Here is a 24,046-nt window from a genome sequence, read left to right as displayed (position 1 = left end):
GATTTTCATTTTTCAGATGGATAATGTTTAAGACTCTGATGTGTCTATTGACCATTTGCATAACTTTCTTAATTCCTTCCACACAGACTGGCTTGGGTCCTCTTTCAATTGCACTGGATCGTTTCTATTTCTTCCATTGAAAATAAAGCGGCGATGAAGACTTGCAGGCACGTGGTCAGTTAGTTTCGCTTATTTGAATCGTATTCTGGCGCTGCATTTGGGCATCCCTGAGTCAGATGAGAGACAAATCCCGGGATCCCGCGCGGCGCAGGGCCCTTTTGCCTGTCAGGCAAGTCCCCGGAGGGTCAAAGCGCATCCCCGCCTCGCGCCGCGTCACCGAAGTCCCGCCCGCCCGCCGCCCGAGACCTGCGCGCGGCGCGCGAGGGGCCGGTCCGCGCCCGCTGGAGGCGGGGGCCCCGGGAGCGCGGAAGCGGCAGGGCCATGGCTCCCTGGGCTGGGGCGGCGCTCTGGATGCTGAACCCCCTACGCGTTGTGTGGCTCACACTGGCCGCCGCTTTCCTGCTGACCCTGCTGCTGCAGCTCGTGCCGCCTCGCTGGCTCCCCAGCTGCGCGCTCTTCCAGGACCTGATCCGCTATGGGAAAACCAAATGTGGCGCGCCACCGCGCCCGGCCATCTGCCGGAGCTTTGATGTCCCCAAGAGGTAACGGCGCCCCGGGCCTGAGTGCGGGTGGCCAAGGCGCGATCCCGGGGCGCCCGGCTCGCGCAGCCGGCAGGGGGCAGCAGAGGCGGGCGCGGGGCGGCGCGGCGCGGCCCAGGCACGGCGGCCCGGGCTGGTTCTCCCAGGCGGCACGGTGGGCGGGTCTCCGAGCTCGCGCGCGTCCGCTTCGGGGCCCGGGGCACGAAACGCCCCGAATGTCCGCAGACACCGGAGAGCCGAGCCGCGTACACTATCAGGGGCGCAGGAACGTGAACTGGTGACGCACCGCACGGAGTCCTTCCCTTGGGAGAAGTGGCAACGCTTCTGAATTTAGGCCTGGCCACCAGGAGGCAAATAAAGTCTCCTTTGTCTCCAAATTCCCCCTTTCCTCTCCCCTGCACTCACTCGCAGCGGTTCTCAACCTGTGGGTCGCGACCCCTTTGGCGGTCGAACGACCCTTTCACAGGGGTCGCCTAAGACCATTCTGCATATCAGATATTTACATTACGATTCATAACGATAGCAACATTATAGTTATAGAAGTGGCAACGAAAATAATTTTATGGTTGGGTCACAACATGAGGAACTGTATTTAAAGGGCCAGAAGGTTGAGAACCACTGCTAGGGGCTTGCAGTCTACTTGAGGTGCCCAGAACTCACCAGAAATGAAGGCAGGCCCGCCCTTTGCGCCTCTGTTTCCATTTTCTCCCCTGCCCTCGACCCCGGTAGCCTGGAGGAAGGGCGAGATGCTGGTCCCCACGCTTGGCGCGACCTGCTTCGGCCGCACTGACCCTCCTAACCCGCACCTGGGCAGGTGCCCCTGGAGACAGCTGTCTATGATGGTACCTGTTAGGCAAGCCTGATCCCGAAGCTCCATTTGACTTTTAATAGATTTCCTAACCAAAATCAACGAAAGATTTCAGTGTTAGGACTTAAATAGAATTCTTTCAGAAATTGTAAAAGTCCTTATAGTTTGATTTTTTTGGTTTGGGGTTTTTTTTTCTTTTTACTTTGAATTCAGAACATAGCTGGTAAGAGTCAGCCAAACATTTCTAGGTGGTAGAGATAGAGGAGTTTTTTATATTCCATTAGAAATATTGGAGACCTCAAAACATTATTTTCATCACTGCACGGATTGGAGTTATTTCCCACTAGATCTTGTTATTTGTTACATTAGTTGAGAAACACAATTATTACTATATCAAAGACTTGTTTTTTAGTAGTGGTGTTACCTATATTTCCGTACATTTGGTTTCCTTTGTAATCCCCACGTATTTTATGCTTGTCATAACATTTTGAAAGGGGGCCTATAGCCTTCATCATACCGCCAAAGGAGTCAGTTCATGGAAGAAAAATGTTAAGAACCCCTGCTCTAGACTCTACACTTTCCATGCATTAAATTTGTCTTGTTTGTAACCTTATCCCTGACAAATAATAAGGTGCTTGATCAATATCTTGTGAAAGATTTTTTTAAAAAGGTTTTAGGTTGAGTCAGATTATTAGTTAACTTGGGTGCTTGCTCTGAGAGTTACTTTAGATGAGAGAGGTATCTTCTCTTTCATTCATTTTTAACTAGTATTTATAGAGAACTACTGTATGCCAGGAGCTATTCTAGGCTCATTGGAGCATTTGTTCTTTTAAGACATACAGTAAATATGTAAACAAATCTTGTAAAACAAGCAAAATAATTTCAGGAGTTAATAAGTGCTTCAGAGGAATCCAGCAGGGTTACTTGATCCAGAGCTGGACTGGTGGGGGTGGCAGCGACAAAGCTGAAAGAATGATCCGAGGGGTGGGGCAGGAGATGAGTTCACTGCTCAACAGAGCCTTACAGGCCTCCATGGCGATTAGCTTTTATTCCGAGCGTACAGAAAGCCATTTATGGCTTTAGGGTGAGGAAGGGAGCATGGCATTATGTGATTTATGTTTGTTTTTTTCTTAATCCCTTCACCTTTCTCACCCCCTCCCCTCTCACAGCTGTCAGTCTGTTCTATGTCTCTATGAGTCTGTTTCTATTTTGTTAGTTTATTTTGTTCATTAGATTCCACATATGAGTGAAATCATATGGTACTGTGCTTGTCTTTCTCCGACTGGCTTATTTCACTAGCATAATGCTCTCCAAGTCCATCCATGCTGTCGCAAAAGGTTAAAATTTCCTTCTTTTTTACCACCGGGTAGTAAATATCCCGTTGTGTAAATGTACCACAGTTTTTTTTATCCACTCATCTACTGATGGAAACTTGGGCTGCTTCCATATCTTGTTTATTGTAAATAACGCTGCTATGAACATCGGGGTACATTTATTCTTTTGAATTAGTGTTTCCAGTTTCTTCACACATATTCCCAGAAGTGATTTATGTTTTGAAAGGATGACTAGCTGTTGTGTGGAAAAGACTGCGTAAGAGGTTATTATGGGGTCCAGTCAAGAGGTGACATATGGATTGGAGTGTTAGCCTAATAGCACCTGCTTGGAGATGACATTAAAGCACTTAGCCCAGGGCCAGGGCCTTAGTCAGAGGAACATGCGTTTCCTTAGTCAATCCCTTAACCCCTCTCTGGGCCTGGCGTCAGTGCTGGCAGCCAACAAATATGTATTAGATCAGATCGTGTCTCCTAGCCCAAAACCATTCAGTGGCTTCCAGCTCACAGGAAGAGCCCAAGACCCTTGTCCCCACCACCTCACTGACTTCGTTTCTTGTAGTTTATCCTCCCTCCGCCCCCGCGCCCCCCCCCCCCCCCACCCACCATGTGGCTCCAATCCCATTTTATGGGCCTCTTTCCTAGTCCTCTCTCCACCTCAGGGCCTTTACACTGCCTGTTTGCTCTAACTGGGAAGCGTTGCCCCCAAACAGCGACATGGTTTATGCTCTCACTTCCTATAATCCTGCTCAAATACCTTTTCAATGAGGTGTGCCCTGCCCATCCTGTTTAAAAGTATATTCTATCATCCTAGCATCCCTTCTTCTCTTCCCGGCTTTAGTCTGTTCAGTAATAATTACCGCCTACTGACATGCTGTAAAATTTACTTTGTGTGAGAGTATAAGCTCCTTAGAGGCAGGAATTGTTGTCTCCTGTGTTCATTGTTGTATCCCCAGAGCCTAGAGCAGTCCCTGGCTTATCATAAGCACGAAAATATGTGCTAAATCAAAGGAGTGCTTGCTCAGTGTTGAGCCCTGGGTTACCATAAGGATCACCTTATCCATGTTCCCAAGGGCTAGGAAAACAGTGCTTCATTTAAGCAAAGTGCCAAGGGAGGAAAAAGAGGCTAGAGCTGGGTCTTTTACTAGTAAAAAAAAAAGCAAGAGATATAACCTTATCAAAAGTAGAACATGTTCTCTCTAGAGGGAAATCAGGCAAGCAGAACAAGCACTAGAATGTACAAAATGCAGGAGTAGGAAAAACAGGCTGCCTGTGCATCAGGAACACCATGGCATAAGTAGGGCACAGCAAGATGTGGCTTAGCAGCTTATACCAACATGCTCGAGTGATTTGGTTGGCTTTAGACGAGGTATAGATGGGTATGTGTAATGCAGGGCCAGGAAAGCAGGCTCAGGCTGGTCTGAGCTGCATGAATAGGAGTACTGCAGTGTGACTAACTTCAGTCCTCAGGGCTGGGTCTGAGCAAACCCTGCCACTCACTGTGTGACTGTGGATAAGGACCTTCACCTTCCTGAGCCGGAGTTTTCTCATCAGCCACATCAACTGTATAGGATTGCTGTGAAGATGAAGTGAAATCATCTTAACTGGTCTCCCCCAGACTAGACTATTCTCTACCTGGTTTCCAGAGGGATGTTCTTTTGTTTTGTTTTCTAAACTTAAAGAATCGTGAAATGAATGAGTAGTGCTCTTTCTTATTGTGGTAAAACGTACATGACATACTATTTACCGATTTAATCCTTTTTGAGTGTATGCCTTAGTGGCTTTAAGTAAATTCACATGTTTGTGCAACCATCACCACTATCAGCTTCCAGAACTTTCCCGACAGCCAGAGGGATTTTTAAAAACATAAATTGTTACTTCAGGTCACTCTACTCAAATTCGCCCCTCCCCCCACCATACACACTTAACAAAAGTCAGGGCCCTTACAAGACCCTGTAGCATGTGTGCCACCCCCTTACCGTCTGGCCCTCCCCACACAGGTGTCCTTCACTGCTCCTCGGGGCCTTGGTGGTTGTCATTTCCTCTGCCTGGAAAGTTCTTCCCCCTCAAATGCACAAGGGTTACTCACTCTAGCCAAATGTCACCTTGAGAGAGGCCATCCGTGACCATCTGTCCAGGGTGACCTCCCCTCTGTGCCATCACCCAGCATTACCTAGATGTCCACAGGCTTGTCTGTGGACTGACCACTGAACGGTAAACTTCATCAAGGCGGGACCTGGTTTGATCGCTCCCTGCCGAGTGCCCAGCTCCAGCAACGGTACCTGGCATGTTTTAAGTGCTCGGTAAATATTTGTGGAAAAATGAAATAGGTAAAGCTGCTCCTCAGGAGCAGACCTCTCCCCTTCTGTGGGAGCCTGCAGAGCAAGGTGCTGCTGCCATCTGCTCTGCTCCTGCCTCAGACCAGACCTGGGCTCACTTCTAGGAAGTGTGTCTTTTGTTTTGTTTTAATTTTTAGAGAGAAAGAGGACGAGAGAGAGATAAAGAGAGGGAAATATTGATGTACTGTTCCACTCATTTATGCATTCATTGGTTGCTTCTTTTATGTGCCCTGATTAGAGATTGAACCTGCAACTTTGATGTATTAGGACGACGACTAGGAAGTGTGTCTTAAGGAAAACGCTGGAAGGCAACCAAAGGCCAGTGGCCTGCAGGGTGGAGGGGGTTGTGAAATTAACACTGATGCATGAGCATTTGAAGAAACTAAGCTCATGAGCCTGGAGAAGATCAGAATTAGGAATAGGACGGCTCAGAGAGGGCAGATCCAGTGATAGAGAGTCTGTAACAGTAGTTGGGAGAATTAAGAGGGTTACTGTGGAATGATCGGATTAGGTCATTGTTAGTGGCATGGTCTGGGTACACTGTGAGTTTTGGTGCACAGAATATTCTGGATCATCTGGAAGAGGAGTCCCTGGGTTTATATTTAATCCTCCTGACTCCAGGTCATCTTATTTTGTCACAGTCTAATGAGACAAGAGGGAAGGGGGCTTACTATATACACGATGCACTGAAGACCAGGGAAGGCCAAATGACCTCCAGGCACCTTGCAAAATCAGAATGATTCTGAATTGGTTTGGATAGAGAAAAATAGTAAGTGGACCGACAAAGAAACCGTTAGGCCCTTGTGCCATATTAGGTGATTTCATTTCAGCAAACCAACATCATCTTTCACATCAAATTAACATTGCTAATTGCAATTTTTATTGGTTCTGTGGTTTTATTTGTATTTCATTTGTAACTGTGTTGATTGCAAAATAAGCATTGTAGTTATATGAGAGCTGTAACCCTCAGGAGTTGATACCTAGTTGTATGAGTTAATATTTGTCATCTAAGTAATTTAGGTCAACACAGTTTAGAAGACTGAATCGGAAGACCTCTAAGGTTTCTTAACAGCCCTGAGCGCCTGTAATTGTGTAAATCTTGTGTAACAGTTGTATGGCTATTGCAGTAACATTGCTCCAGATTTAGAAATCTCACAGATTTTGGCTTGCATTTAGCACAATCCAGGAACTAGTTTGGAACTTGAGCCCAATCCAGTTACCCAGAGGTCAGAGAGCTTACTAACTGAACCTCAGTCTAAGTTTAACAGCGTCAATCATATTCTTGTTAACCTCAGGAGGCCTCTTTTTCTTCTGAGTTCACCGGTCCCATCATTTGAAAGGAAGTTTTGAAATCTGAACACCTGTAGGATTCAGGTTCTATTAAAAAGAGTAACTAGACCAGTGATGGAGAACCTATGACACCCGTGTCAGAGGTGACACGTGAACTCATTTTTTTTGGTTGATTTTTTCTTTGTTAAATGGCATTTAAATATATAAAATAAATATCAAAAATATGAATCTTTGTTTTACTACGGTTGCAAATATCAAAAAATTTCTATATGTGACACGGCACCAGAGTTAAGTTAGGGTTTTTCAAAATGCTGACACACCGAGCTCAAAAGGTTCGCCGTCACTGAACTAGACTCTGAGGATGGGGGAAGAGAAGAGAAGGACACTAAAAAATAGTCTTACCAATGGACACAGACACTGGGACAGTGGGGGCTTGCCTGGGGTGGGAATGGCAGGGGGGGCGGGGAGTCAATTGGGGAAAAAGGAGACATGTAAAACTTTAGACAATAAAATAATAATAATAATAATAATAGTCTTTCTGCGTAATAAAGGGGCTCTATCCTGACAATTGCCTAACTTGTTTTCCCTTTGCAGGTACTTTTCTCATTTCTATGTCATCTCAGTGCTGTGGAATGGCTTCCTGCTTTGGTGCCTTACTCAATGCCTGTTCCTGGGAGCGCCTTTTCCAGATTGGTTGTACACTTTACTCAGAATTCTCGGGGCTGTGCAATTCCGCGGTAATCACAACCATTGCATCCTGTTCCTACCTTTCCTGCCTGCAGGAAGCTGTTCTTGGTATTTCATAGCCACTGTGAGCAAAAAGAGTTCTGCCTCGTCATACCCATCCCCGTGGGGAGGCCCCCAAGTCTTTCACTGAGATCTTGGCAGAGCTGAGAGTTAGCTCTCCATCCCCGACTCCACAGCAGTTGCTGGGTGGTGTACGGACTGGCTGCTCTCCCCCTGATACCGTTTGTACTGTTGGTAAATTTACATAGACGTCTTTAGACTTAGGAGAAAAGCTTTTAGGATTCCCTTGTGTTTGCCTTGAAACATTTATACCGTCCAACCAAAACCGTGTCTCAGAACTCCAGAAACCTTCTGGAAAATTACTTTTTGATCACTGGTTACAACTGTTATAGCATAAGGCTTTGGTTTCCTGATAAAATTGACTGTAAAGACATTGACCCAATGATTACAAAACAGACATTAAATTTGCCTCAGATAAAGAACAATGTTAAAATGAAGAGTTGAAGGTGAAAACAAAGTGGCCTCAGTGCATGTCAGGCCGGGAGAGGGGCAGAAGTGGAAACATTGTTCTGGTGCTGGCTCTGCTCAGCAGCCAAGCCACTGGCTCCCTAGGAACAATCCCTTTCTGTGTGACCAGAGGAACCTGTTGCAAAAGATGACGGTCAGGAGGAAAAGCACACGCAGTTCCTGTTTGGGAGGGGAGGGCACCTCACTGAGTCCCGCCTCACATATTCAAACTCATCTCTTTATTTTGTCTTTGTTTTTCTGAAAATATTTTTAAAATATATTTTTATTGATTTCAGAGAGGAAGGGAGAGAGAGAGAGAGAGATAGAAACATCAATGATGAGAGAGAATCATTCATCGGCTGCCTCCTACAAGCCCCCAACTGGGGATCGAGCCCTCAACCTGGACATGTGCTCTGACCGGGAATCAAACTGTGACCTCCTGGTTCTTAGGTTGACACTCAACCACGGAGCCACTCTGGCTGGGTTTATGTCATTTTTAAAACTGGCATTTCTTCTGACTTCTTTTGGGGTAGAGGAGTGAAAGGCAGGTAGGAAGGTAGATCTCAGGGATTACAGTCTCCTAAAAGTATAATTTCTTTTCTTTTTTTTTTTTTAACATGGAAAGGAATGCGTAATTCTTCCTGTCTCAGTTCCTGTCCTCCTTTCTGCCTCTGTGGGTGCCTGTGTCTCTTGTCTCCCCGAACCCCAGGGATCCCACCAGGTGGGGCTGCTCAGAGGTCTCCCCGGGACCCGAGACCCGAGACCCTGTTTCTGAGCATAGGTCCCTTCACAGTGAGGGCCATGCCATCTCAAAGGCTTTCACAGGGTGAAGCTGAGTCAGGAGATCTGAGTTTGTCCAGCTCTGTCACTAGCTCCCTGTGTAACCTTGAGCCAAATATGTTGACTTCACATGGCCCACTTCCCCGCTGCTAAGAAAAGCAGGGAAGCGTTAGACTGGATGATTTCTAGGCCCTTCCCTAGCTCTGCTTTTGTGTAATACTATGTGTAACGGTAGGAGAATATAATACTGGCTTAACTCCGAAGAGAGACATGCTGAATGTGTTGCTTTCTGAATCGCAGGGGGTGAGTTGGCGCTGTCTGCATTCTTAGTACTGGTGTTTCTGTGGCTGCACAGCTTGCGGAGACTCTTCGAGTGCCTCTATGTCAGTGTCTTTTCCAACGCTGTGATTCACATCGCGCAGTACTGCTTTGGACTCATCTACTACGTCCTCGTCGGCCTAACTGTGCTGAGCCAAGTGCCGATGGACGGCAGGAATGGTGAGTGGTCCCTGGGCACTGTTACCTGAGTCACCGGGGGCCATGGAAGTTGGAGAGCAGGAGACCTGCCCAATCCTTAACGTCTTCAGTAAGGACAGAAAAGGGCAAAGTATTCAGGAGGGTCAGAAGAAATGGGACGTGAGGTTTCCCTCAGTGGGGGTAAAGGCAGTGAACTCACGTGGAGTAAGTCTGGAGACAGAGGAGGAGTGTGGTCCAGAGATGAACAGGGAGCAGGATCACCCACTAACAGGAGAAAGGGTCAGCAAAGACAGTGGCTTCCCCAGAGCCTCAGCCTTCCTGTTTGTGTGGGAAGGTGAGGGGTGAGGCTGGGGAAGGGGAAGTTGTGGCGCAGGATTTGACCATAGAAAACCAGAGGAGGAGCGGGCGGCCTGACTCGGGGTGGATACTTGTGATGTGAAGAGGGAGCAGGGAGCCATTTTTTTGCCGTTTAGGTCTTGGGACTGTGCCATTGCACACAGCTCTCTGTCAGCGAGGCCGCCGTGGGGCGAGGACAGAGGAGTCCTATGGTAAATCAGAACTGCGTCTTAACAAGTCTGACCTCTTACTAACCAGGAAGAGGGAACCAAAATCATGACTTTTGTTTGTGAGGAGGAAATGAAGTGGGTTTTATTTTGTGGGAGGGAGGTGAATAGCTAACATATATGACTGTCATTTTTGTGAAAACAATACGTGCTTACTGTAAGGAATCCAGTTGTTTGTGGTAACTGAAATGAATCTTTAGGACTGAGGTTAACTTCACCCTGCAGCCCAGACACTGTCGGGTAGATCGCTCATGACTGTTGTCTCTCAGTCCAAGGCTTCATACATTCATCCTCGTAAACTGAGACCAAGATCTAGACGTTTCCAAGCCCTCAGTGAGGGAGCGTTCTCCTCAGGTTTGATTTCAGTATCAGCGTGCCCCTCTCTCTTGCTGTACTACAACTCAGGCCTCCATGGCTTGAGGAATGGTTTTCAAGTACATCTTATTGATGCTGTTTCTCAATTCATGAATTATTTATCGGCTTCAGCTACTCCGCTAGCATCTCTCCACCTAAGTGGTCTGAACTGAAGTATGTTCTTCCTCCCTGAGCTTTCTGCTGTGGTATTCTTGTGCAGCCCAGTATCAAGGCTTGCGCTGTCATTCCTGGGTGTACAGTATGGGTTTTCCACCCCAAGGAACTTGCCTAAGGACTTTGGTAACTCACCAGCTTTCAGTTGCTTCGTTCCCATTGGCAGCACCTGTCTCTTCTGGAGTTTTCTCCGGTGGCCGGGCCCCACCTTCTGCACTCACTCCTGTGTAACTAATGAAGAGAAGGCAGCCGTGGCACCCACAAAAAGCTTTCCTGATACTCCCTTCTGCAGCTGTCTTTTGTTTCATCTATTTGTCCTTCATATGGGACAATATGGGGAGAACTGGTTTCAGGAATTCATTGAGAGAGAATACACGAGGGCATTTGTCAGCTGTGGGGTCCAATAGAAATGGGCTTGGGGTTAGATGGAACTGAATCTGAGCCTGGCTTATTTAACTTTTCTTAGCCTCGAACCTTCATCTGAAATCAGGGATACTTACAGATTTCAGAGGATTGGTGTGAAAGTGAAAAGAAAGAATATCTCTAAACTACCCAGATCTTCACACCTCCTTGTCTTCAAGTCTAGAGACTCTCCCCCAGTCACTCTCATCACACAGTTCTATTTTCTTTTCTTCAGAGTACTATCTCTACCTGAAATTACCTGGGCTATTGATTTGTTTACCCGATTCTAGTGGCAGCTGCCACTGGAATGTGAATGTATGAGGACTGGGATCTTGCCTGATGTATTCACTGTTTTATGCCTCACATCTACAACACCATTAAGTAACAAATAAATGAATGATTAAATGCTACACAGATAAGATGCTCAGTAAATATGAGCCTTCCCCTTTCCTGCATGATAATTCCAGCTTACTCTTACAAATCTTTTTTCCCTCCCAGGTAGTTTCTCTGCATTTAGAGTAGGTGACTGGGTAGTGATGTGAATTCCCAGACATATGCTTCAACGTTTAATTCTATAGTGACTTGTTCTTAAAGCCCTTTTGATTAAAAACTGAATTTTTCATATTTTGCTTACTTTTTACTTATGAAAAATAACTTTTTAGTTATATGGCTAAGCCTAGTGAATATTAAGAGACTCTAAGTAGATTGTTTATATAGAACCAGGTTTAAAAGAAATCAACACAGGTAGATTTTGGTGGACTTTCATTAGTCATTAGCTGTCATCTCAAAGTCCTACTCCTAGGTACCCACATGGAATAGCATGATCCTTGCTTCTCTTACCTGAATCAACTTTGTAGCAGGCTCCCTCTTGGCTCTAGAGCCTCAGGCTGGTTGGTCCCTGTTATCAATGGACAACTTTGTTTCTTGAGCCAAGTCCTCGACTAGCCCGACTGCTTCCTGCTGATCATAGGGAAGTCCTTAATTTGTTTTTCTGATGCCAGTACTTAGAGCTCTGCATTCTTCTCTTCTTCCACATAGCTGGAGAAGAGAGAAGATAATACTCTGAGTATTTCTTTTCCTAAAACGAAATATCTCTGACTAGGTTCTGTCTAATCAGAAAGGGATACTGTTTTGTTTTCCATCTTGGAGTTGACTTTTCTCCTCTTTGTGGGAAGCCTCCACCCTTAGCCTTCGCTTGCAGTAGTTTTCTTGATTGACTGGAGCCCATCAAATCAGCATTCTGCCTTCAGGGTCTCCCTAGCAATGGCTTAGGATAGTAGCGCAGGGAGAGGTTTCAGAAAGTATTTTTCTGACAGTAGAATATAAGAAAGAAGGCATAAATCCAGGCTTAGAAATTAGCAAGGTTGTCGCACCACACGAGAATACATCACAAGAGTAGGAGATAGAGCTGAACTCTGTGCTTAAAGCATTTGAAGAAGGAACAAGAGAATGTATCGTTGTGGAATTTTCTGCCAGGTGCCATTGAAGCTGCCCCTGGCTGAGGAACAAGACTGCTTTGGTGTTCTTCCTCCTGTACTTGGGAAATTCTATCAGCATAGTTTTATAGCCATGAGGAACAGAATAAGTGGATGAATGTGTTCTGCTGACTGTGTGATTTTTTCAATTCCCCGAGCCTCTGAAATTTTGCAGCATTGGCTAATAACACAATTCTTATTTCTGCAGTCTATGTGGTAGGGAAAAATCTCTTGATGCAAACTCGGTGGTTCCATATCCTCGGTATGATGATGTTTATCTGGTCATCGGTCCATCAGTATAAGTGCCACGTCATTCTCGGAAATCTCAGGAAAAATAAAGCAGGTAAGATCTTTTCGAGCCACTGCATGTGGATTTTAACACTCAGAAGTAAATTGTCCATGTACTTTCATCCTTTTCCTTCCTGCCCTAATTAGGTGACTAATGGATCAAATATTCATTTTTGGTAAGACATCTCTCTGGGTCTTGATCTTCCCATCTGTGAAATGAGAGCATTAGACTGAGAGTTCTCTCTGGCCCCACTAGTCCTGGTATTTATGATTCTACTAGAGGCCTGGTGCATAAAATTCATGCATGGGGGGGGGGGTGCGAGGGGGAGGTGTCCCTCAGCCCTGCCTGCACCCTCTAGCAATCTGGGACCACTGGCTCCTAACCACTTGCCTGCCTGCCTGCCTGCCTCATCACCCCTAACCACTCTGCCTACCTGCCTCATCACCCCTAATCACTCTGCCTCCCTGCCTCATCGCCCCTAATCACTCACCTGCCTGCCTCATTGCCCCTAACCACTCTGCCTGCCTGCCTCATTGCCCCTAACGACTCTGCCTCCCTGCCTCATCACCCCTAATCACTCACCTGCCTGCCTCATCGCCCCTAACCACTCGCCTGCCTGCCTCATTGCCCCTAACCACTCACCTGCCTGCCTCATCGCCCCTAACCACTCGCCTGCCTCATTGCCCCTAACCACTTGCCTACCTGCCTCATCGCCCCTAACTGCTCGCCTGCCTGATCGCCTTTAACCACTCTGCCTGCCTGCCTGATGCCCCTTACTGCTCACCTGCCTGCCTGATCGCCCCTAACCGCTTCTGCCTCGGCCCCTGCCGTGGCGGCTTTGTCCGGAAGGACGTCCAGAATGATGTCTGGAAGGTCGTTCGGCTGTCTGGTCTAATTAGCATACTATGTTTTTATTATTATAGATTCTGTACCCACAATTTAGGGCCTGCCCTGCATATATGTGTCTGACCAGTATGTGAGCACTAGTATGACCATGCTGAGTTAGTATCATTCCAGCAAAAACTCTTGACTTTTTTATTAGTTTTAAAACTTTTGTTAAATTATCACAGGTACAGTTTTTATTAGGCTTTTTGAAATATTAAAAATGGAATAGTATTATTCAGCGCTTATTGAGTGCTTATTTTGTGCCAGGCCCTACTTGGAGTGTTTTAGCTTCACAAATGCTCACTTGAGGTGGATACCGTCTTATCTCCATTTTATAGATGAGGAAACTGAGGCACAAAGAGGTTAAGCCACTTATCTAAAGTCCCCATGGCCATCACCTTGGGATTCCATAACATAACTTGGTGGCTAGTGGTAACAGCCAGTAGGTGTAGAGCCTGGGTTTGGACTTGTGCAGTCTCACTGGAGTCTGAGCCCTTTTTTTATTTTTAATGTTTATGTCATTATAGTGAAACTAAATTTTAAGAGACACTGCATGCCATTTTTTGTATATCACTAGTTTGTTATAAAAGAGACACAGAAATTATTTACGTGATGGAATATTTCAGAATGTCAGTGAAATGGGCAGCTTCACATGATACCATTTCAAGTGATTTATTTCAGTCTGTGTACCTTCCAAGAATGTCACCACCTCTTAATAAGATATAATCCTTGTTGTTTAGAACTACCTTGGTGCCTCCCCATTCTGGAAGAACTTTGTCTCCAACTTTGATACAAACTGGTCGAGTCTCTCCACCCTTTCTTTTGGAGCCTGATCCAACAGCCACTACTGCTGCTTGCATTGCTTTTCCTTGAGATTTTTCTGGAAGCATAATGCCTCCTTTGGTTACAGTTTCTGCAGCACTCCTTTCACCTAATACTGGGTCAGAGCGGGGAAGAAACTTTCTGAGTGCCTGTCCTGCCATGACTCCTGCTGCAGCAGTTCATACTCTGTGCAGGGCCCCAAGGAGACACCTACAGTCCGGCCCGCTGGACACTGAACTTGGGTAAAGGCTGCCCAGGGTGCAGGCCCTCCTCCCCGTGAGAGAAAGAAGGCGGCCACAGCTTCGGAGGGCTCTGCACAGGCTACTGACATGACGACTGGCAGCAGGAGAAGAGGATCTTTCTCTAGGCTTTGTGGAGTCTGAGCTCTTCATTTCCAGCTTGGGGGACTGTTGGCGTAACAGGTTCTCCTGTGTTTATTTACAGTTGATAGTGTGACCTGAGCATGTGGCTCTAATACGCAGTAGACTGGCAATGGAAGTGTGGCAGGAGGGTGGTTTGCACGCATGTCTGTCATACTCTTTTCTAATAGGAGTTTTTGTAAATGATTTGGGGGGGAGGGAGGGTGATATGGTAGAACCTTCTTTTCACAGCTTCAGACATTCAGGAAGTTTTCTTTTTTCATTTCAGGAGTGATCATTCACTGTAACCACCGGATCCCCTTTGGAGACTGGTTTGACTATGTTTCCTCCCCTAACTACTTAGCAGAGCTGATGATCTACGTCTCCATGGCCATCACCTTGGGCTTCCATAACGTAACTTGGTGGCTGGTGGTAACATACGTCTTCTTCAGCCAGGCTCTGGCAGCTTTCCTCGGCCACAAGTTTTACAAAAGCAAATTTGCCTCCTACCCGAAGCACAGGAAAGCCTTCCTGCCGTTTCTGTTTTGAGATAACTTCAGTCATGAAGAATGCAGGCCAGGTGGCTGGCTCAATTCCTCAGGACAAGGACGTCTAAAGACCAAAGCGCAGTTTCGGCAGAGTTATTAGAAACTCTGTGTTTATACCCAAAGTCTTCACTGGATGAGCAAAGCAATGTCCATCAAGAAAATGAAACTTCAAAGCACTGCTTCTGGCAGACCCGGGAGTGCTGAGTTGCTTTACGAAACCAGCCAAAGGCTAAAAACTGGATGAGACTCCTCCAGGCTGCTTCAAAGCAAACTAACCCAGAGCGTGCACACAGCTCCAAACATGCACCTACAGCCACAGAGGAAGAGGAGATCATCTGTGGCTTTGTTAGGGACAAATTAACTGGACATCATAATAAGTGATACAGTAAGTGCTCAGTGACTACTTGTCGCATTTTAATAAAAGCAGAATAGCTTCTGAAAATAACAACAATATGCCATTTCACACCAAAAGATTCAGGGAACAATGAGTCCATTGTAGTTAATTTATACTTTCACATATTACCACAGATTTCCAGTATGGAATCATCACTAGTCATTTCCACTCCTCTCTCCCTCAAATCATAGCCCAACAGAAAGTCTGAAACCTCCTTTATTGAATACTTTTTGACATCTCTTTCAGGGGAGTACCTTAAAATGAAAGCATCTGAAAATAAAGTATTTTTGTATTCATGCATGAGAAGCCTTGAATGAAATTGAGTTATACTTCGGATTAGATAGTACTGTAGCCTCATTCATATGGAGTTATTCAAATTGGATTAATGTCTGCCTGAGTTTATTTTAACTAATAGAATGAATTGAAGCTATTGAGGATTAAAGTTGACACTTAAAATAGCTTATGTTAAAATACCCACGGTTAAATCAAAGGGAAATAAATGCATTATGTGAAAGAAAAACAAACTTGAAAAATTTTTGCTGAGTGATGCAGCAAAAATTTCACATTCATGCAACATAAGATTTACTGGCTTATTGACTGAGGTATTAACTTCATTCCTATTATATAGATGTAGTATTTTGGTCTACTCAGTACTAAAATTTTGCACTAATATATACCTTGCTAAGGAGGAAAGAACCTAATTAGGAATCAGGCACATATCAAACATAGTCTATGTATTTCCTCCCTTTACTTACCCCTCAAGTAGTAGACCGAAGCTGTTAAACTGAGATTCTTTTTACTAAATTTTAATATATGCATGTCAGAGCATATTCTAAAGTTCTTACAATAATTCTGCTGTAGCATTTTCCCTCCCATCATTCAAATACCACTTAAGTGAGTTGCTCAGTCTATTCAAATAAGTGACATATTTATTTATTTATCATTTAGATTTGCCATCTTCAGGACCGGGACTCGGGAACCAAACTTTCTACATTGGAAATGTAAAGCATATTGTAGTTTGGCCTTAACGTCCACACCAATGGCATGAATAATTTTGAACAGCAAATTACTTGGGAGGAAATGTATTTTGCTTCAGCATGCCGTTTTACACTAGGTCAGACTAGAATTTGGCCAATGTTCTGGAATGTCACTGTACTCTTAACTAAAGTAATGAGCATCCCTGTGAAGAACCATTCTCGGAGCCTTGACTAAGCGTCCCCAGTCCCTGCTGTCCTTGCTGCCCCTTGTTCATGCTCCTTACTTTACTTTTCCCTTTGTTGCCCAAACATTGCATTTCTGTGTGAAGATAAACGAGGAAGTCATGATGTCCTCAGAAGGGCTCAGAACAAAGTAGCGCGGTCCTTGACAAAAGCTTAGCCACAGAGAATAATTGAGGATGGCGCTGCACTTGCAAGATCACAGTCAGCACTGCTTTTTGTGTCAATGAAAATTGTCCCTGTGCCTAAAGGGAGAGCACCGAAGAGAGTCAGCAAATTCATCACACGGGGAATCCGGAAATCACTTAGGGGTGGGGACTCTTGATTTTCCTGCAAGCTTAGTTGAGCAACCTCATTTCATTCTCTACTACTATTAAATTAGGGGGAAATGATACTGAACTACCTCATAACAGCATTCCCTGGGTTACCTACTGCCTATAAAAAGTGTGCAGAAAATAGCCTTTGTTAAGTCTCCAAGTTGTAGCTCATCCCCTATGCTAACACTTGCTTTCAGCAAGCAGGGATGATTTTATATCCACAAGACTGTTCTGTATTATGTGGGGTTTTTAAAAATTTATCTTTAATTTTTGAAAGTATTACAGATGTCCCCTTTTTTCCCATTGACCACCTTCCACCAGGCCTTCACCACACTATTGTCAGTGTTCATGGGTTATGCATATATGCTTATAAATTATTTGGTTAATCTCTCCCCACCCCCTATTTATGTTCATAATTCAATGAGTGGTTATTGCTAGAATTCATACCAAAGATAAAGGAGTCTTTGCAGAGTGTTGGCCGGTTTTCTCAATGGTTAAAGCGTCAGCCTGTGGACCGAGGGGTCTCGAGTTCTTCCTGGTCAAGGGCATATTCCCCGGGTGCATGCAGGAGGCAACCAATCAATGTGTCTCTGCCACATCCATGTTTCTCTCGCTCTTCCCCTCCACCCTTCCTTCCACTCTCTCTAGAAATCATTGGAAGAATATCCTCAGGTGAGGACTAAAAAGAAAAAAAAAGAGCCTTTGCAGATATTTTATATGAAGCTTAATAGATAGTCTAAAGATACTATAAACATTTGCATACTTAACGTACCTGAAAACTCAAGAACCATTGATGAGTAATATAGCTCTAAATGAACTAATATATTAAAGAATACCTTCAAATAGTAAAGGAGCAAGTAGACATTTTTTATACCTCTGCAAGCAATTTCTGCCCAGTCTTTCACATTACTTTTTGTACATTTCATGTCTCAGCTCTGGATTTAGTTTTGTGGTTACCATTACATATGTGTAAATGTCCCAGACATACAAATAGTCCTTTCTCTTCTGATTGTCTTTTATCTTCATTCAACTGTACCTGTCCAGTCTTTTAACACCTCCCCTTTTATGATTTTAACCTAAATTCTCTTTTTATATTGTGCATTCATAACCAAATGGCAGTAGTTATTTTTTAAAATATTTTTGTTGATTCTTTTTGAGAGAGAGAGGAAGGGAGAGTGAGAGAGAGAAACGTTGATATCAGAGCAAAACATCCATTGGCTGCCTCCTACATACCTCCTACCTGCATACCTCCTACCTGCATACCTCCTCCCAGGGATCCAGCCCGCAACTGCGTCATGTGCCCTGATAAAGAATTGAACAGATGACACCCAACCAACTGAATAACACTGACCAGGGCTATAATTATAGTTATTTTTAATGCATTTCCCTGCCTTTAACCTTTAAAATTATTTAAAACCTATTCTGAAGTAGAGTTACAATTTCCTGCTTCTGTCTGTCAGTCATGGTACTCAAAGTTTTATATACTTTTGTCTTTTTGTTTCTGGTAGATCAGCTCCTTCCAATATTTCTTATAGTGCAGGTCTTAGAGTGGTAAGTTTTCTCAGCTTTTGTTTGTCTGGGAAAGCCTTTATTTCTCCTCCATATCTAAAGGGTAACTTTGCTGGATATATTACCCATGGCTGATGGCTCCTCTCCTTTAATATTTTGAATATTTTCTTCCACTCTCTCCTGGCTTGTGATGTTTATATTGAAAAATCTGATGAGAATCTAATAGGGCTTCCTTTGTAGGTTACAATTTTTCCCACCGGCTGCCTTGAGAATTCTTTGTCATTAATTTTTGACAGTTTGAATAAAATGTGTCTTGGGGAAAGTCTTTTTGTGTTGAAATCAGGTGTTCAGTTAGCTTGCTCTAAAGTCCAGTCTTTCCATGGGTGTGGGAAGTTCTCATAGGTTCCCCGTTCCCTTCCTCTCTCTCTTCTTCTGATATACCCTTATCCTTACGTTGCTGATTTTAATCGATTCAGAGACCTCTCGGTAGAGGTCTTTCCTTTATTTTTCTTAACTCACTTCTTATTTTTTCTTAACTCTCTTCTTCTTCTAGGTTTCGTTCTTAGAGCTCACTAATTCCTTCTCATATCTAGTCTGCTCTATTTCCAGTGCTCTCTAATGCATTTCTCATTTCATTTAATGAGTTCTTCAACTCCAGAATTTAATTATTTCTTACATTTTCACTCTCTTGGTAAAGTAATCCTTTTGTTCCTTTACTGAATTTCTGAGCTATTTGAGCTGCCCATCTGAGTTCTCTTATTATCTCATTGAGCCTCTTCATAATTGCAATTTTGAATTCTCTGTCATCTAAATCACAATATTCCAGGACTTTGGTTGCTGGAGACTTTTTGTTTTCTTCCTGTGCTTCCAAATGACCTTGGTTGTTCCTGGTATCTGATGGATTGTTTCTCTGCCTGCACATTTGAGGTAATGATTTTTTTTTCTTGTTTAGATACTTATTTTGCTCTCAACAGTGCAGCAACTTGATAGGTAGGGCACTTTCTTTTGTTTTCCAGTAGATGGTGTTATAGTGCAAGTTTTTGTTTTGTTTTTGTTTTAATTTTTAAATATATTTTATTGATTTTTTACAGAGAGGAAGGGAGAGGGATAGAGAGTTAGCAACATCGATGAGAGAGAAACATCGATCAGCTGCCTCCTGCACACTCCCCACTGGGGATGTGCCCGCAACCAAGGTACATGCCCTTGACCAGAATCGAACCTGGGACCCTTGAGTCCATAGACCGACACTCTATCCTCTGAGCCAAACTGGTCAGGGCTTTTGTTCTTTTCTTGCTTGTACTATTTGTGCCTGGAATCACAATGGATCTCTCTGTGGAGTAGCTCATATCATGGTCCTCAAGTTCCATCCGAGCAAGCAAGCAAGGGTGTGCAAGACACATGACACAGTCTCTCCGTAACCTAATCTTGGAAGTGACATCTCATCCTTTGGCCATATTCTGTTTGTTATAAGGGAGTCAGTATGTTCAACCCACTAAAGCAAACTTTAGAGTTCAGGATTTTCATGCAATTCAGGATTACAGCAATTGGTGTGGGACACGAAAGAGGAATGGATACTCTTTCTTCTCTCCCATACTCCAGAGTCTACAATGCTGAAAGTAAAATTTGTTAGAAGATGAGTGCGCTCCATGAAACCAAACTCAAAAACTTAGAGATGGGAGAGATATCTTTTATCTTTTATAAAACTCCCTATTTCATTGTTCAATAGTTTTGTTTTTCCATTCCAGAATTCCAGAATGTATAGAGTAAGTCCTATCCATAATGATGGTTTTATATGCTTTACTATTTCCCCTTCTCAGAGCAACTTTCCAGGTTGTCAATTTGTTAAATTGTGTTGTTCTTGCTGTTTTATATAAGAAGGACATAGGCTTGCTTTTTTAAAAAAATTTCTTTATTGGTTAAGGTATTACAAATGTGTCCTCACCCCCCCATTAATCCCCATCCTCCCCACCCCCCAACTCATGTTCTCATCCCCCTGTTGTCCATGTCCATTGGTTTGGCTTATATGCATGCATACAAGTCCTTTGGTTGATCTCTTCCCCTTACCCCCACCCTCCCCTACTTTCCCCTTTGGGGATTGATAGTCTGATCACTGTTTCTCTGTCTTTGGATCTGTCCCTGTTCATCAGTCTATGTAGTTGTCTATATTCCACAAATGAGTGAGATCATGTGGTATTTATCTTTCTCTGATTGGCTAATTTCACTTAGCATAATGCTCTCCAGTTCCATCCATGCTGTTGCAAATGGCAAGAGTTAAGAAGGACATAGGCTGTTAACTCAGATGAATTTTATTTGCATTTCCTGGATTGCATTCTCTGGAATGTCTATCAGGGTGTGGCAATTTAGTTGCAGAAGAGTGTGATACTATGAGGGTGTGTTGGAATGAATAAGTTAGGTCTGAGAATGCCATTTTTTGGCATGCCTACTAATAATTTTTACTTATTCATAGGGTGTAGACTTCTCATCAAGATCAAAAGGCAGTTTGGATACAGGTAGACCCTAAAACTGGCTAGTAGAATTCACAAAGGGCATGGCTACCTACAGACTGAGCACTTACTGTAACTTGCCTTGCAATATCCAGGCCTACCTTTCATTTTTATGACTTGACAAGGTCTGTGTCCTTTACCATAAAATTCAAACTTGTATATGTAAGAATCAAGAAAGACCCCCAAGGAAAGTACTTAATGGCATCATAGCACCCTGATTTGCCTACTAAAGGAGACAGCTTTTAAGAAAGTGTTATAGGCTCTGTTATAAAGACCCTCCCCTCAATCATCTCCCACTTGCATACTGTGTATTCTGATTAGATTTCCTAGTCAGCAGTCTTTCATAGTTTCGTCTTAGACAATATTTATAAAATTATCTTTGCACACTCTTGGTGAAGAATAATGCCATCTTAATCTTAGATCTAGGGAAGAATTAAGTCCTCTTGGGAAACAAAGCGGGGGGATGGAAATCAATCATGAGATTCTCTGTACGTACAGGCAAAGGCAGAAAGACTCCTACCGAACTCAGGAAGTTTACACACATGCACTCTTGTGGAGTGTACAGGAAATACAATGGTTATGATATTCCTCCCCCTGGATCAGATGCTCAGATCAGATTTTTTTTCACTGACTGAATCAGTTCAGTGCCTTATATTAAAAGAGCACCTACCTATTTCCAGCTGTTTACGTGTTACTCTTCTGAAAACAAAATAACAATTTATCTATTCAACCAAATTTACTTAACATCTACTATTTGCAAGCTCTGTGGTAAATGCAGGGTAATGGAAGACAAGATTTTTTGTTCTCAAGGAGCACACACTTAAGTATGAAGATAAGGTAGATTTCTCAAAAACCTATTGCCTCAATTTAAGATCATGGAAGGAATATATCAGTGCCATCATTTCCCCACCATCTCATGCTATTTATATACAGCTCAAATCCTGATGCTTGATAGATTGTAGGACCACCCACAGGGCCAGTTTCACGAGCATGCAACCTCTGCGGTTGCACAGGGCCCCACTCAGAAGGGCGCCATGCTTGAATTAATCCTATGCAGTTGCTGCCTTAGAAAATCTCAATAATTATTTTTGAATTTGTGTTTGGTAAGTGAAATCCTGTGGGACCATGGAGCATGCATGTGAGCAGTGGGACACAACGGGAGGCACCGCCTGCACGTGTGCAGAGGGCTCGGGCAGTGCAGGTACCCCAGCATGCCCGCACATGCTCAGAGCAGTTCAGGGCGCTGCTGGGCGGGCGCCTGGGCCACATTGCAGTGGTGATGGTGATGGCAGCAGTAGAAGCAGAGGCAGCAGCCATGGCAGTTCTGGCTCCAGAGAAGGGAAGGGGCTCTGCATGGGGACTGCCCAGCCCCTCAGTGGTGGGCCAGCTTGCCAATCCCTGTGTCATCTACACAAATATCAGCTCTCCAATCTGTTGGGGACAGTAACTGCTGGCACTCAGGCAGCAAACTTTATAGGTAAATTAGAACAAAGTAAGAATGTAAACATGAGCATTGCAATAAAACATTTCAAGGAATTATTAGAATTTTCTTAAAAGGTTTAGGATCTCTAGTTTTGAAAACTGCTGCAACCTTGCAACACAAATAACCACAGTTGTAGAAATAGAAATCAAATGTAAAGATCATCACACTCTATAGAAAATAACACTGTCTTCATATGAAGGTTTGAATTAACCAATTTTTTTTGTTAATGAGGAAGGTAATTCAAATTGTTTTCCCACTCTGGCTGGTGTGGCTCAGTTGGTTGAGTGTCATCCCGTGCACCAGAAGGTTGCCAGTTCGATTCCCGGTTAGGGCACCTACACAGGTTGAGTGTTTAATCCCTGGTTGGGGTGTGTATGGAAGACAATGGATGGAAGTTTCTCCCTCACTCTGATTTCTCTCTCTTCCTCTCTCTCTCCAACTCCCCCCCGCCCCGTCTCCTTTCTCTCTCTCTAAAAATCAATTAAAAACTTAAAAAAATTGTTTTCCTTTGTAATTGAAGATACAATGACAGAAAGCATAAATAGGACTTTTGAATTACACCCAAATCACGAAGCCACTTTCTGTTGACTGAGGAAACGAAAACACTATTGTATAAATTTATACTTAAAAATAAATTCAGATTTACATAAAACTAATTCATATGAAGAATTAAATCTGTTTAGAAAAATTAAAGTACTAACGTTTGTATTTCAAAATAACGTATTAGAAATGTATCTTAGTGTTGTCACAGCCTATAAAGATTCCTAACAATTGTATCAGCAGATTCTTTTCAAAATGAAAGTGATCTAAATTTATTTGTGATTGTACATTTGCCACGAGCGACTGATGTAGCTTTCAGTCGTATCTCTTGAAAAAGAAACTGCATGAAATGAACTTCTGATCTATTGAAAATGAAAATAAAATGAAATAAAATAATAAATCTTGATGAACTTTCAGACCAGTAAGCTAGAAAATTTTCATAATCAATCAAGATATCACATTAATAAACTATTATTGTTTATTGTATCATGTAGAAGTAACAGCAAAGATATCATTTTTGTAATTTTTAAGTCCATTGAGTTACTCATGTATTACTATTATCCCTATTACATTGGTACCTCTCACTGCACTTTTTTTTCCTGCTTTATAAACATTTTCATTTTGTACTGGGCCCAGCAAATTATGTAGCCAGCCTGACCCACAGGTAAGAGTATTGACAAATTTCTATCATAAGCTATTATGGAAGACAACAGCTCATGGTTATGAATCCTTAAGAAGTGTAGAAAAAGCCCTAGCTGGTTTGGCTCAGTGGATAGAGCATTGGCCTGTGGACTAAAGAGTCCTGTGTTCGATTCCAGGCAAGGGTACATGCCCGGACAGTGGGCTTGATCCCCAGTAGAGAGGGTGCAGAAGGCAGCCGATCAATGATTCTCTCTCATCATTGATGTTTCTACCTCTCTCTCCCCCTCCCTTCCTCTCTGAAATCAATACAAATATATATTTTTTAAAAGTGTAAAAAAGAGCAAGAAAATGCATGTTCTTGGTATGTTTCATACAAAATCTATCAACTCGTAGGCATTTAATCTATGTGAAAACAGTGTAATAATATGGCTAGAGTGCAGAATTTGGCATAAGGAAAAATCTGTATGTGATCCAAAACGGATGTTACAAAAAAAGCACTTTGAGACAATACTTCCACTGGGTTGGCCTCTCATTAAAATTATGGTTTTTGCCATCCAAAGAACGAGTTTAACAGGAATCAATAGCAATTCAAATGAGGGTCAAACTCAGGTGCATTATAAGCAGTAAGCCT

General features: G+C 43.5%; 1 protein-coding gene and 1 pseudogene across 1 annotated transcript; one reads left to right on the top strand and one right to left on the bottom strand.

The window, feature by feature from the left end:
- Window positions 1–435: 435 nt before the first annotated feature.
- SRD5A3 (steroid 5 alpha-reductase 3) lies at window positions 436–22,889 on the top strand. The gene is made up of 5 exons (XM_070396466.1): window positions 436–662; window positions 7,022–7,164; window positions 8,762–8,959; window positions 12,115–12,249; window positions 14,551–22,889. The coding sequence occupies exons 1-5, from the start codon at window positions 442–444 to the stop codon at window positions 14,808–14,810; spliced, it is 957 nt and encodes a 318-aa protein (XP_070252567.1). The 5' UTR covers window positions 436–441; the 3' UTR covers window positions 14,811–22,889.
- Window positions 13,758–14,063, bottom strand: LOC138995775 (10 kDa heat shock protein, mitochondrial pseudogene; annotated as a pseudogene).
- Window positions 22,890–24,046: the final 1,157 nt, after the last annotated feature.

The sequence above is a fragment of the Myotis yumanensis genome, unplaced genomic scaffold (assembly GCF_028538775.1).
Source record: "Myotis yumanensis isolate MYYU_CA2020_CCGP unplaced genomic scaffold, mMyoYum1.0.hap1 SCAF_1, whole genome shotgun sequence".
In the NCBI taxonomy this organism is placed as follows: domain Eukaryota; kingdom Metazoa; phylum Chordata; class Mammalia; order Chiroptera; family Vespertilionidae; genus Myotis; species Myotis yumanensis.
The sequence above is the reverse complement of the archived record's forward strand: the minus strand, read 5'-3'. Positions and strand labels throughout refer to the sequence as shown.